At 33.6% G+C, this 13846-nt stretch overlaps 1 protein-coding gene across 1 annotated transcript in view; it reads right to left on the bottom strand.

Annotated features, from left to right (window-relative positions):
- LOC133181130 (exonuclease 3'-5' domain-containing protein 2-like) overlaps positions 1-13846 on the bottom strand; it is a 37951-nt gene that overhangs the window by 14434 nt on the left and 9671 nt on the right. Inside the window, exons 6-10 of the mRNA XM_061315672.1 lie at positions 11518-11618; positions 5752-5924; positions 5095-5252; positions 4791-4916; positions 275-386 (exon numbers count right to left, since the gene is read on the bottom strand). Of these exons, the coding sequence (XP_061171656.1) occupies positions 275-386; positions 4791-4916; positions 5095-5252; positions 5752-5924; positions 11518-11618 (670 nt within the window). The remainder of the gene's footprint in view (positions 1-274; positions 387-4790; positions 4917-5094; positions 5253-5751; positions 5925-11517; positions 11619-13846) is intronic.

The following is a 13846-nucleotide window of genomic DNA, read 5'->3' as shown; positions in this document are numbered from 1 at the left end:
ATAAAGCAGGTGACACATGCATTCTTTGGAACACTCTAGTTCTTTTCATTTCAAAGGTTTTATTATTTCACTTTGTTGGGGATTCCCTTCAATAAAATGGACTAAAATACCTAATATTTTGAATTGACTGCAATATTTTGTCTTTAAAAATCACATTCATCTGAAGAAAATTAAAATTCTCTTGATTTTATGATTTAATTTTGTGAAGTTGTCTGATCCAAACTTTTTTGCCAGATGCATGATGAATTCATTTTATCTATGAAATATGTCCTACCTGAGCATCTGTGTATACTGGAGCTTCCCAGTTACTTCTGCGAACACCATCATGTTTGTCAAGCTCAATGTCTAATACTGCCCCAGCCATACCCTTTAGTCCAACAGTTTTACTTAATAAAAAAATTACCAGGTATAAAAAATAATAAAAATAAAATAAAAATGAAACTTTTTCCCACAATCACAATCAATATTTTGACGTGTTTTCTTGTATATATGCATATATTTTCTATATTTGCTCATGCACAATTTGCAATTGCAATTAATTTAGTACCAAACAGTACCAACTTGCGTATTTTTGTGAAAGTTGATGCATGAATTTTTTCTTACAATGTAATACAGTAAAACATGTTTATAGAAAAGTGCCTGCCTAGTGGGACAAACAATTTTAATTCATAATAATACTAGTAGTAACTCCTTATTTCTGTCAAGTTTAAAAAACGTTTTAGAACCATTGGAATGAAAATCACTTCACTGTAAGCATGAATTCATTATAAGCATGTTCACTTTATTCATGTTTTACTGTATACGGATATTTCATTTAATTGGTTCATTTGAATGAAAGAGAAACTAATTAGAGCAAATTGCATTAGACCTAAAGGATTTCACTGTTTGTGACGTGCTGACGCTTTGCTTGTCGAGAAGTTTAAATACTACATCACATTGTTACCACATCAAAGGAAGTAACCGAGATCGCTTCTCTCCCAGGCTAAAGTCGGTCAACTGCAATACAAATCGCCGATGTTTAACGGGTTTATAAAAGGGGACAACAGTCCAACCATCCTTTTATCGAATATTTCTTGCACAAATCTTAAACAATTGAAAATAGAGCAGTATGCTTTTTTTAGAGTCCATAATAATTGAAGTAATGCCATTGTATATATGCCACATAAAATGTTGTGCCTGATCAAGCTGGATGTATCAGTCCTGGTCATTCTGGGATTGTAGTAGTTTGTTTCAAATCACTGTTGAAAATAATGATTTTTCTTTCAAAAAATATAAACCGTGTATGCATTAAACCATGAACTGGCCTGTGGGCCATAAAACTTAGACGAGCTCACTTCTGATCTCAGTCTCAATTTTCCACTATTAATTCCTTTGGTAAAAGTGAGACTGAGATCAAAAGTGAGCTCGTCTAAGTTTTATGGCCCCGGACTTTAGAACCAAGTACATATACACATCATGTATCTACATGTATACCCCAAACAGCCTTATCATGCGCGTATCTAGAGGGGGGGGTCGGAGGTGGTCCGGAACCCCCCCCCCCTGGAATTTGCAGAGTTATCAAATTTATATACTTAACCACATAAAAAGCGGATCTGTGTTAAGTTGGTATGGAAAGGTACAAACATAAGAAATAAGAAGTCAACGACTACCCCCCCACCCCACCCCACACACGAAATAGGTTTTTCACGTTTGGGCGAGTTTACGTTATGAATACGTTATGAATACAAGAAGGTCATTCGTATTCATAATTGTAAATAATTATGTCAAAATGCTAAATTAGTATTTGTACATATCTTTGCTTAGCAGTCTGAAAAGAAAAACCCATGTCTGATAGCTTTTTTCTTCTCTCTCTCCCTTTCCCTCTCTAAGAAAAGGTTTCAGACGCTGCATACAGTCATGTATTTCACTCTACTGTATCATTATTGTGTGAAAAATAAATATATGATCTAATATTTTCATTTATTTTGATATTATGTCAAAATGGTTTAGCCTAAGGTCTACATGTCATATACACGAATCAAAAATGAAATCTCCGTGGGAAAATCGTTTTGGGGGGAGGGGGGAAATTTGGCACTCTTATTTCTTTTATTAAATAAATTACAAATTAGTTTATCAGTAGGTAAAGTTTAAGCCCATTCTCATTGCTTATAAACGATAGACTCCGCAGGTTTTTTGAGAAGGTTTTTTTTAAAACAATACTGTGCATTACGTAAGAGAGACACATTTCCGCAATCCTTTATAAAACTGAGAATGACCACAATACGTACTGAGTACTGCGTACACAGAGATTTTGCAAACATTCTCCATTGTGTGTGTGTGTGTGTGTGTCTGTGTGGTGGTGTGGGAAACAGGTGCGATTTCAGCAACTGTTGGACAACTTTATCATATATTAATAAAGTGTTTAATAATTATGCGATGCAATTTGTTTTCTTAGATCTTATGCGTCTTTTCTTACTTTATATGCTTGAATTAACTAATACGACGTTTACAGACTATGGCTTCCTAAATATTTATCACCAATTTGTACTTGAAATGGAGTATTTCTCTTGTTTTAACTCAATCAGACTATGAAAGCCATTTGATATTATTCCACATCTTTGATGTGTTACATACAGCATAGACTCGAGTAAAGGGGGGGGGGCTCTCATTTCAATCCGATTTGTTTTTATAATATCCCTTCAAGTATGTAATCAGGCACATAATATAAGAAACCCCTCCTGGCAACTTTTTTTAAGGAACTCTAAATGGCAGTTTTCTTTAGCCCCCCCCCCCTTTCACAAAAAGTTTTTTTTTCACTGTTATCATTTTTTTTTATGTATTGAAATTTTCATTTGGAGGCTTGTTTCACCAAAGCCCCCTCCCCATCATTTCTTTACAGTCCAATGTAAGCTCTTCCATGTTATTGTGCCAAAAAAGTGACGATTATGAGAAAAGAAACCCCTTCTCCGTCCAATTCTTAATTTCAAGTTCTTTGAAATTTCCTATTTTTAAAACTTATTTATGATGATAACTATTGTTCTAATTTTTGAGCTTGTCAAAGTCTTTTTAGGCTTTTTTTTTCTGCCAGCTATGTCTTCACTACTCTTTGAAATAAAAAAACTACGTATCTGGAATGAATCGTGGTTTTAAAAAAGTAGATTAAAGGAGGGAAGCGGGAAAAGTGAAAGGAAAAAAAGAAGCAGAGACGATTGTTCCTTGTTATAGCCTATATAATATATACATCTTGAGGGAAAGGGCGTAATAAGTTTTTTAGAACTTGTGCCCAATCACTTTGTAATTAGAAATTACAATAAAATATGTTCAAACCAAACCAAACCATACATCTTGAGAAAATAATACACTGCATGTCCAATTAGGGGACGACCATTTGATTTTGAAGGAGGGGGGCTGGCAAGAGTCAAATTATTTATTTTCATATCATCATTTCAGTCAAGGACAGATTATTTATTTTCTTCTTTTCTTCTACTCTGCAATAAGGTAAACAAGCAAAAGAAAAAAGGAAACTCTATTTCGGGGTGGGGGGTGGAGGGGAGAAGTACTAGTCAAGGACAGATTTATTTTCTTGCCGGTCAAGGACAGATTATTTATTTTCAATATTTTCGAGGACAACTTATCTTTTTCCAAAATCCGCCTGGCCCCTTTCTCAGAATCAAGAGGTGCATTTAAATATAGGCTTTACATTCTGTCCTTCGGTATTATTTATACTGTGAATACAAAATGTATGTATTGAACTTCAATCGATAAAATTTGAACGTAAATGTACATGCCTTGCCTCTTTACTATCTCTTTCAAATATACGCGTACAGAGTGGGCTCCATTTTTCAGCAGTAATTTGTAATAATGGGCTCCATTTTTCAGCAGTAATTTGTAATAAATTGCTACAATCTCAGAATGCATTACCTGGATTGATACTGATAAATCAAGTTAATCATGCACTACTTTTTATACGCAAATATGAAAAAGGTAAAATATGTTATGGAATAAAATAATCACCTCAACTTCAATTTATTATGGACTCCTAAAAATGCATACTGCTCTATTTTCAATTGTTTAAGATTTGTGCGAGAAATATTCGATAAAAGGATGGTTGGACTGTTGTCCCCTTTTATAAACCCGTTAAACATCGGCGATGTTTATTGCAGTTGACCGACTTTAGCGTGGGAGAGAGGCAATCTCGGTTACCTCCTTTGATGTGGTAACAACGTGACGTAGTATTTAAACTTCTCGACAAGCAAAGCGTCAGCACATCACAAACTTTGAAATCCTTTAGGTCTGATGCAATGTGCTCTATTCTCAAAGAAATTAGGCAAAATATTTTGAAGAACACCATAACAGTAAGAGATACAATGCAGGCCATATTATGTAAATAATCATCTGACATAATCTCTACTCTGGAATCTTAGTTCATAAGGGACCAATGTTCATGGACTTTGTGGGTCACCCTTATCAATGTGCATCGCCACTAACAAAATCAATTAAAAGGATCTTTTGTATATACAAGTTACCACTGACATTAAGTCCCAACAAACCAGTAAAATTTTGGCTGTTCCTGAACCTAAACCCCCATAAATTTAAAATGATTCCACAGTATGTTTATACTTTAATATTTAAGATAATGGCTGCTGAGTATTTCAGATCTAATATTGCAAGAAAACTACTGAAACTGACTACAAAGTCATTATAGCACACTTCAGTGATTTATCATGAGCCAGTCTATGGTCAAGACTTTGATTTTCTTGCTATCAAAATTGTTAAAACATTTCTCCTTTTTTATGCATGTTTATACTTACACATGGTAAATTCCTCTCACACGTCCCAAAACATAACGCAGGTCAACACAACCTTGAACTTCAATTCCATAGTCTTTATGAAGTTTGTTTCCATCATCAATGCAAGCCACACCTACTTTCAAGATGCTGCAAAAAAAGCATTTAATATATTCCAGGTATACATATATTAACAGAGTATCTAATAAATACTGGTACACAAGACACTAGTCTCCTTGACTGAAAACTTTTTTATGCACTTTTTAAAAAACTTTCTTGCAAAAATTCCCATAGTAACTGGTAAACGTGAAGGATGTGTACAACTTACCTTCGATCCTGCATTATTCTGCGCAGTGAGTCTGGAATTTCGGACATCTGTGACAGACGTATCAGTCCACAGTCTCCTTTAGAGGTCGCCACTTGTAACAGAGACACAGGAAGGGTGTGTCTTCCCTGCGTAACCCACTCACAGTCTATTCCAAGCACCTGCAATGACACAGCACCTCTGACCACTTTTACATTGACAGACATTTCATGTGTAAATCTTGGTGGCATTATTTATTTGATACAACCTAATACATGTATAAACCAACTTTTATTAGCGTGCGAGAAATATTCACGAGTTTCGCGACCTACTTTAACTCGCAAATTTTTAATCGCCACAAACCATTTATTTTGCTTTGTATTTGTAGAGAATGTATGTCTTTATATAATGTAAATGTTACTGATTTAATACATATAGAACACTCAGTAAATACAGCCACTCATAGTAGCAGTGACTTAATTATATACCTCCCTGTAGGGACTTGTATAAGCCCCAATCTTAAACCCCATATAAAACAAGGAACATAACCTAGCAGAATCTAACTTCCCTGATAAACATTTAAAAAAAAAACAAACATCATTAACAATGATATTTCAATGAAACTTCACTCCAGAAAATCGACATAATATTCTTTGGAAGGAAAAAAAGTTACAAACTTACTTTTGTACTTTGTTCCTGTAATTTGCTATAGAATTCCTCCCAGGACTTTGATGAGTCAATCAAATATACAGCCTTATTCTCTCTGTACTTCACTGGTGTTTGTATTAGTCGTCTAAGAAACCTTGTGAATCTGCTATATTTTCTTAGTTGCAGAAACAATAAAACACCCATGCCTATGAAAAACAAAAAATATTTTGAGCTGTTTAATAGGCAACTATTACAATAAATAAAAGTATAAATAAACAAAGTCTGAATGTTTGCAAATTTTCAGCAATATGCCTAAAAACTTACTAAAAACTTACTTACTAACTCAAAACCTAAGAAATTTTCAGCAATATGCCTAAAAACAAGAATTGTCATCACAAGAACAAACAAAAGCTATTTTGCAAGTTAAAACCCCGAATCAGCCGAGACAATCACTGAATGCAGGGTCTTTATTGCTGTTATCATGGGTATGGTCACTATGGTGTGGTAAAAGGCTGAAAACAAATAGCATCTGAAACAGTTCTACACATGTCATTACCAAGAAGTCCCAAACATAACAAACTTCTATGCGAGATCTTTAAATCTCATAATCATATTCATAGTAAGCACTCCTGTATGCAGAAAATTGTTGAAATATAATTTAATGTTAGTAAATTAGCTCAATAGTTTGACAGAAAAAAAGGGATATGCTATCAATAAGGAATTATATTCACTTATAGAGCATAAATTTCATTTATTTCATATATCATATATCCTATGGTTTACATGTGGCCACAAAGTTCAACCAGGGACCTATATACTACTAGTACATATGTCCCTGGTTGGTAATTCTACATTTTGCACCTGAACACCAGTACAAAGAATATAAGAAAGGTCATGAAGATAGGTAAAGGGGGAGGTGTCATCATGGTAAAGCCAACTTATGATTGTAAAGACTGTCCAGGCTCTGGGGCCATAAAACTTAGACGAGCTCACTTTTGATCTCAGTCTCACTTTTACAAAAGGAATATATAATGGAAAAGTGAGAGTACTGAGATTGAGATAAAAAGTGAGCTTAACTAAGTTTTATGACCCCAGAGCCAGATCTTGATCAAGTTAACCACAGATAGGAAGGATGAGGTCCTATTTGGAACTTTACTTTTAAGAACCAATAGTTGAATCAATATTAATATTTCAACAATCATTGGACAGAGGAGAAATACCCCACTGGAAGAATGTAAACATAGTGCAAATTTACAAGAAAGGAGATAGAACAACACCTGCAAACTATAGACCAGTATCACTCAGAGCAGTTATATCCAGAATGCTAGAGCACATCATAGTCTCTCAGATCATGGACCATCAAGACAGAAGAAACAACTTGCTGCATTCTTGCATGAAAATCAACATGGATTTCGAGCTACACAATTATCCAAACTGCTAATTACAACTGTCAGATGGCATCGCCAAACACCTAGATCAAGGAAGACAAGATGATATGGAAATACATACTAGACTTTTTGAAGGCCTTCAACAAAATTCTACACATACAACTGTAGAAGAAACTCCAATATTACAGAATATACACATGTAGCCATCATGTATGATGTATATACTGGGAACAACACATATATGGATCAATAATTTCTTGAAAGACCATCAACAACAGGCAGTAGTCAACAACTCAATGTCTAGCATGACAGCAGTAACATCCAGGGTCCCATAGGGAGCTGTGATTGGGCTAACTATATTTCTCATCTTTATTAACAACATTGCAGACATCACTTCTTCTATCTGATTTTCCCAGTGACTGTGTCATCTATAGTCCTGTACTTTTCCCACAAGACCATGAACAGTTACAGAGGGACTTGAACACACTACTGGACTGGAGCTACATCTGGCAAATGGAATTTAACACCAAGAAGTGCAGTTTGGAACTCAACAAGAGAGCCTACAGTTACCAGGTTTTTTTTCAGGTTTTGATATTAAGGGCCTGGGTCTTTCCAATTGGGAAAAAATAGCAACATTTACTTGAAATTGGGGGAAAAAGTTTCATATAAAGAAGTAGAAAAAAAAAGAAGCCTAAACTAGTGCATTCAGGTATAATTGGACTCCTTCTGACTTTCAATTTGGCCAAAGCTTACCTCATTTAAATATGTAGAGGCCAAAATAAATTATGTTTACCCCTACCAGTTTTGAGGGGAAAAATTGTAATCTGCAGGCCTGTGAAGGAGCTTTATGAACAATAAGAGCACCCTGCTTTTAATTTTTTCATTGTTTGGGAATTTTAAAGCAAAAATTGGGAAAAATACCTGCTTTTTAGCATTGGGAATGGGGCCTTATTTTGGCACCCTAGAGACCCTAAAAAAACCAAATACACCATGAAAAGGGAGCAACGCGAGATAACAGATCACCATCCATATCTAGGCATTGAACTCCGTGAAAAACTTGAAGTATGGTACAACTTACACATAGATAACATCTGCAGGGTGTTGGGATGATTTCTGAAGCACAACCTTCGACTTTGTCCACCAAAAGTCAAGGAAAGAGCATATCAGAGCTTAGTTCAACCAAAGTTAGTGTATGCAACAACAATATGGAATCCACAGCAAAAACAGATAGAACAATTACAATGTAATGCAGCAAGATTCGTTAACAACAAACCTTACAACTCAGAAAAACCTGACAGCATAACATCTATGATGCAGGAACTCAAATGGAACACCTCTGAACAGAGATGCATTTGGACTGAGGTAAAACTCATGTACAAAGTAGTCAACCAACTCATAGCAGTCCCAACAGCATACCAACCTTCTCTAGCAACAGTATGAGGAATTAAGAACAATCAATGCCTGAAGTTTGTACCATACCACTGTTAAAAAAAAATCTACCTACATTCATTCTTTTCAAGAACAATCTAGTACTGGAACATTCTACCAGAATCAGTTGTTCTATCACCATCATTGGAGCAATCCATACCCTCCAACTGTAGTCCACTTATCCTGCATACTAGATACCAACAGTGTCCTGTACACTGGTGTATATAATTAAATTATGGTAACCATTTTTACATCTAGACACTGCCATTCCACTACACACAGCCATGCATGTAAATAGTTTCTTCATCGGTAAATGTCCACAATGGATATTGATGAGTACTTACTTTGAAGTTAAAGTTGGTTCAACTTATAGTCTAGAACCTGTCTAGAGTACACAAGGTTTGGGGTTCAACAGATTCGGATTCATACATCGATATCGTGATTGTCTCTGAAAATTCTGATCTGGTCCATTGTATTTTTCCTTCTTGTTAGCTCACAAGAACTGATAGCATTCTCACAACTTATGATTTTTAACCACTGTTTCCTGGATGTATAGGTGTGAAAGATCAGCGACTTCAATCTGTGTCTACTTAATTTTTAATATTTAGACAGAGGACACAGAGGTGGGTAAATGAACATTACTTGAGTCAGTTGAGAATATTTTATATATGCAAAGATATTTGCTACGAACATTAAAATATTTTATTTTTACAATTATGACCTAAAATGAATGCCCGAAAGTGAGAATTTCCTCGTATATCTACTACTTTCGTGCGTGTCTCGTCCAATACTGTTAGTAATTACCTCCAGCCAACAAGAATCTGAAGGCTCTCGATTCTGATACTCGTGCTGTCAATTTGAGTGACATATTTAGACGCTTTCTTCACTTTTTACTTGAGATACTTATTGCACAACTTTGTCAACATGAGCGCATCCATATTTGAAGTCCCCGGATGTTAACAAAAAGTTAGAGCGACCCTTGAAATATTCGAGGAATACTGAACACATTCATATAAATTTATATATTTATTCCCCAATATCGTAAATTTCTATATCATGAATATTATGTTTATATAATAGAAAAATAAGAAATTTATATTGTTTTTTATCCTAATTAAACTGGAGAAAGTTTGTACTGCTATTAAAACTTTAATAGTTTCTCTCTTACTATCAACTTCTCAAGTTTATTTAAAAAAAAAAAAAATTAAAATTTAATTTTTAATTAGTTTTCATAAATCTGTGGTTTAAGTACAGAATTTATATAAAACCAAAAGGAGTAAAATGTGGCAACCTTACCAGGATTACATGTAATGCTACTAGAAATGAAGAAAAATGTACGAGCCTAATCTGAATTTGAACACTGGCCCGGTTCTTTGCTGCACACACAAAGAACCTTGGTGATTGACCCATCACATTTATCTACATGTGCAAATTCATTTATCTGATTTTTATTTTGTTTTTTCATGTGCATCATCAAGAAAAATCTCATGAGTGCTAACTTCTCTATATCTTGTAACTGGAGAGGAGAAAAATATTGACAGACCAGACAGGGATTCGAACCCAGCCCCCTGAACATAGTCAGGTGCTCTACCAACTGAGCTAGCTGGCCACCAGACATCCTCTGCTTGTTGGCAGAGGCAGAGAAACTGTTTCATGTGGCTTGCTCAGTTCCTTCTCCGATTGAAAAGGATAAAAATTAGAAGAAATTATAAAGATTTCATGCTGTCAACATTTACAGAAAAATAAATTGCTAGACCTTTTGATAAATAAATAAAACTTTTTAAAATGAGAAAAATTTAATCATGATTTTTTACCATACTAACACATACATACACAGAGTACATTTTTGTTTAAAATCACTAATGGAATGTCAGCAGTTTGGACAATGTAAATAAGAAACAACAAAAACAAAACTTGGCACACAAGTAAAATATTATATCCCAATTAGTGATTCGGTTGTATTTTAATCCAAAGTTAGCAAATTTATTTTTTTTCATATATTTTGTTTTATATAATTTTACCAGAATCAATCAATTTTAATAAAATACTTAAGTGAAGAGAAAGTATAGTTACATGTAACAAAGTAAAATTCTGACCAATCAGAATCTCAACTGCAAAAGAAGTTCAGGTATAAAAAAAAAAAAGATCCCTTGTTACTGGTAAAATTCAAAGAAAACTTTTTCTCTTTTTCAAAGTGATACAAAATATTGATCTTTTATTGATCTTTCCAAACAAAGGAAATTCAACATTTACACAAAAATATTTCATATTAAAATCATAGATAAATACCTTAGAAAGTGAAATATCACAATTAAATTGCTTACAATAGCACTGTTATTCATGCAAATATGGTTTAAATTACCCAATGACAAAAATCTGATGTAAATATTTTATCAAAATTAAAAGTTGGAAATCTAGCATTTGTAATTTCCTCTATCTATGAAAATTTTTCATCAATGATTTTTAGGGTGTATTGTTTCTCTTGCATGAAATGTTTGAAATAATTCAATACCAATATGTAAACATCAAATCTCACAAAGTGCAACTTGCAACGAAAAACTCCCCAAAACATTTGTCCATGTGTGCTTCAAATGCTGCCCATGAATAATGCATTCTTTGAGTGAATGTTTAAATATTCAATAAATCCACAACATAAATATGCATTGCTATAAAGCAAATACATATACTTTTAACTCATTGACTATTTCCTTTTTGGAATGAACATCAACATGATGAAAAAAAAAAAATTATTCCAAATGTATATTAAAGAGTATTTTTGGTATAACAAAGCTTAACAACATATGTAAAACCTAATGTGTAAATGTGCACACTGAGACAATGGACGTACAAATACTGTCACACTGACACAATGAACGTACAAATACTGTCACATTAACAACAACTGGTTATTTAGCACTATGGTTACAGCTCCACTCGTTATCCCTCTACCACATAAAGCCTGTCCTTGAGGTAAGGCACTCTTACACCTGTTGGAGTTCTGTGTTTCCTTCTTTGGTGACCAGTTTGACTAGACTACCATTCTCTGGACGGGAAGACCTGTCAGAGGTCCATTTCATAAACAACCTAAAAAACAAGACACAAAAATTTTCAAATTAAAAAAAACAAACATTTTAATTGAAAATTTAACAGGACATAACTGTTTAAAACTGTACACGACTGTTTAAAATTCAGCTATTTCACTTATATCACAAAATGTTTAACAGTAATCCTCAAATGAGCCCTTATTTAAAAGTACATGTAGATTAAAAAAAAAAAAAACTAGAAATATGTCCATAGGACATGAATGCCCTGCCGAGGTTATATTAGTAATGCAACATGAAAATTTGTAATAGTGTATGAAATTTGATGAGAATATCTTGAATAGTTTCTTTAAAATTGAAATCTAAAGTTGGATATAGATGATAAATTCTTGCCAAATTATGTATCAGTGCATAAACTTGCATAAATATATCTTAAATGGTTTCTTTAATATTAAGCAAAATTCAGATCTAAGAAAAGTGAGGTCAAGGTCACAGGAAAGTTCAAGGTCAAATGTTTTGATGCAGTTGAATACTTCTCACAAATACATATCAGCATATTTAAGTTTTGATAAAAATATTTTGAATGGTTTATTTAAAACTGAGCTAAACACTAATTTAAAATAAATGAAATTAAGGTCAAAGGAAAGGTCAAGGTCAAAAAATGTTGATGCAGTTGAAAAGGTTACATCAGTATGTATTAGCATATGAAGTTTGATAAAAATATTTTGAATGTTTTTTTAAAAACTGAGTTAAACACAAATTGAGAAAAGTGAGGTCAAGGTCAAAGGAAAGGTCAAGATAAAAAAATATTGATGCAGTTGAATAGCGTACATCAGTATGTATCAGCATATGAAGTTTGACACAAATTCAAGAAAAGTGAGGTCAAGGAAAGGTCAAGGTCAAAAAATATTGACACAGTTGAAAAGCTCTCATCAGTATGTATCAGCATATGAAGTTTGATAAAAATATCCTGAATGATTTCATTAAAACCACAGGAGATTATATATTTGTCAATTTAACCGAAATTTTCAGTAAATAAAAAAAAAAAATACGTAATACCTATAATAATAACACAAAGAGTGCAACCCGTTCCAGGTCACCGGGGAACCCCTCCGTTAATATCGAGGCTGCTGCGCAATCAATTTTCAATCGAAAATTATAAAACACAAACCATTCTTTTTGGAAGGAACCATTCTTTATGTCTGTTAATGCATATGATTTGAAATGCCTGTTTAACAACAGTAGCAGTGACATTTCTCAAAGACTTCGCTCAAACGTTGGTTGTCCGCGACGCCATTACGTGACGTAATACGGGCGCGTCGCTTTACCCAAAAGGAACATATAATGCCTGAAATGAACAATCATATACAATATGATACCAGAGTAAGCTTTTAACTTGTAATACGAGTACTTGTTTGTCTATTGTGAAATATATATAAAATATATGAAACATTTTACATAATAAGTTAGCAGTGGTATTTAAAAGATTTGTGGGGCATTAGGCGAGGGAGGGGGGGATCAATACACAACTTACAGTTAATAAATCTAAATTTTTATGTATAGATGGAAAAATATGTGAATAATTTGGGGGGATGACGTCATTTTCATTTTTATTCTAAAATACTACAAAAAAAAAAAAATTGCCCGTGAATCTTTATAATTGATTATTAACTTAAGTACATGTATACTAAAGTACTCCTTGTTGTCTTGACCTTTTAGACATTGAATGGGTATATGTTTTCCAACCCTTATTGAATTTATTCAATGTAGTATGTTAAAAATTAAGCATATATTAATACTAGATTACGTTTAAGGTGTTAAAAAAAACTTGAAAGCAGGAAGTAGAGGGGGGGGTTTCCAATCCAAGTTAATGTGTCTTCAATTTTGGCGAGGAAATCTTTGACAAGTAAAAAAAAAAAAGGAAGAACGAAAAGATTATTCAACAATTGTATACTTTGAGAATTTAATCAGTACTATTGCGGAAGATGGCGTACCCATCAATTGTAACGAAATTTTCAGTAAATAAAAAAACCTATTAAATACTTATTTAAAAAAAAATGTAACACTTATAATTTGTGCTCATGCTCACCTAAGCATAAGGCTCAAGTAAGCTTTTCTGATCATTATTTGTCTGTTTTTTTTAACAAGAAAAAAGAGGCCATTTTATAAGTATCTATATATGTGGGATGTATTTACTATGTTGACGTACAAGTTGTCCGGGGGGGGGGGGTCGATATTCAAGTGTTGTTCAATCGCTGGACGTGCGCTTCC

Source organism: Saccostrea echinata, unplaced genomic scaffold, assembly GCF_033153115.1.
Source record: "Saccostrea echinata isolate AGI-Se365-2 ecotype Australia unplaced genomic scaffold, CSIRO_AGI_Sech_v1 ptg000008l, whole genome shotgun sequence".
NCBI lineage: Eukaryota > Metazoa > Mollusca > Bivalvia > Ostreida > Ostreidae > Saccostrea > Saccostrea echinata.
The sequence above is the reverse complement of the archived record's forward strand: the minus strand, read 5'-3'. Positions and strand labels throughout refer to the sequence as shown.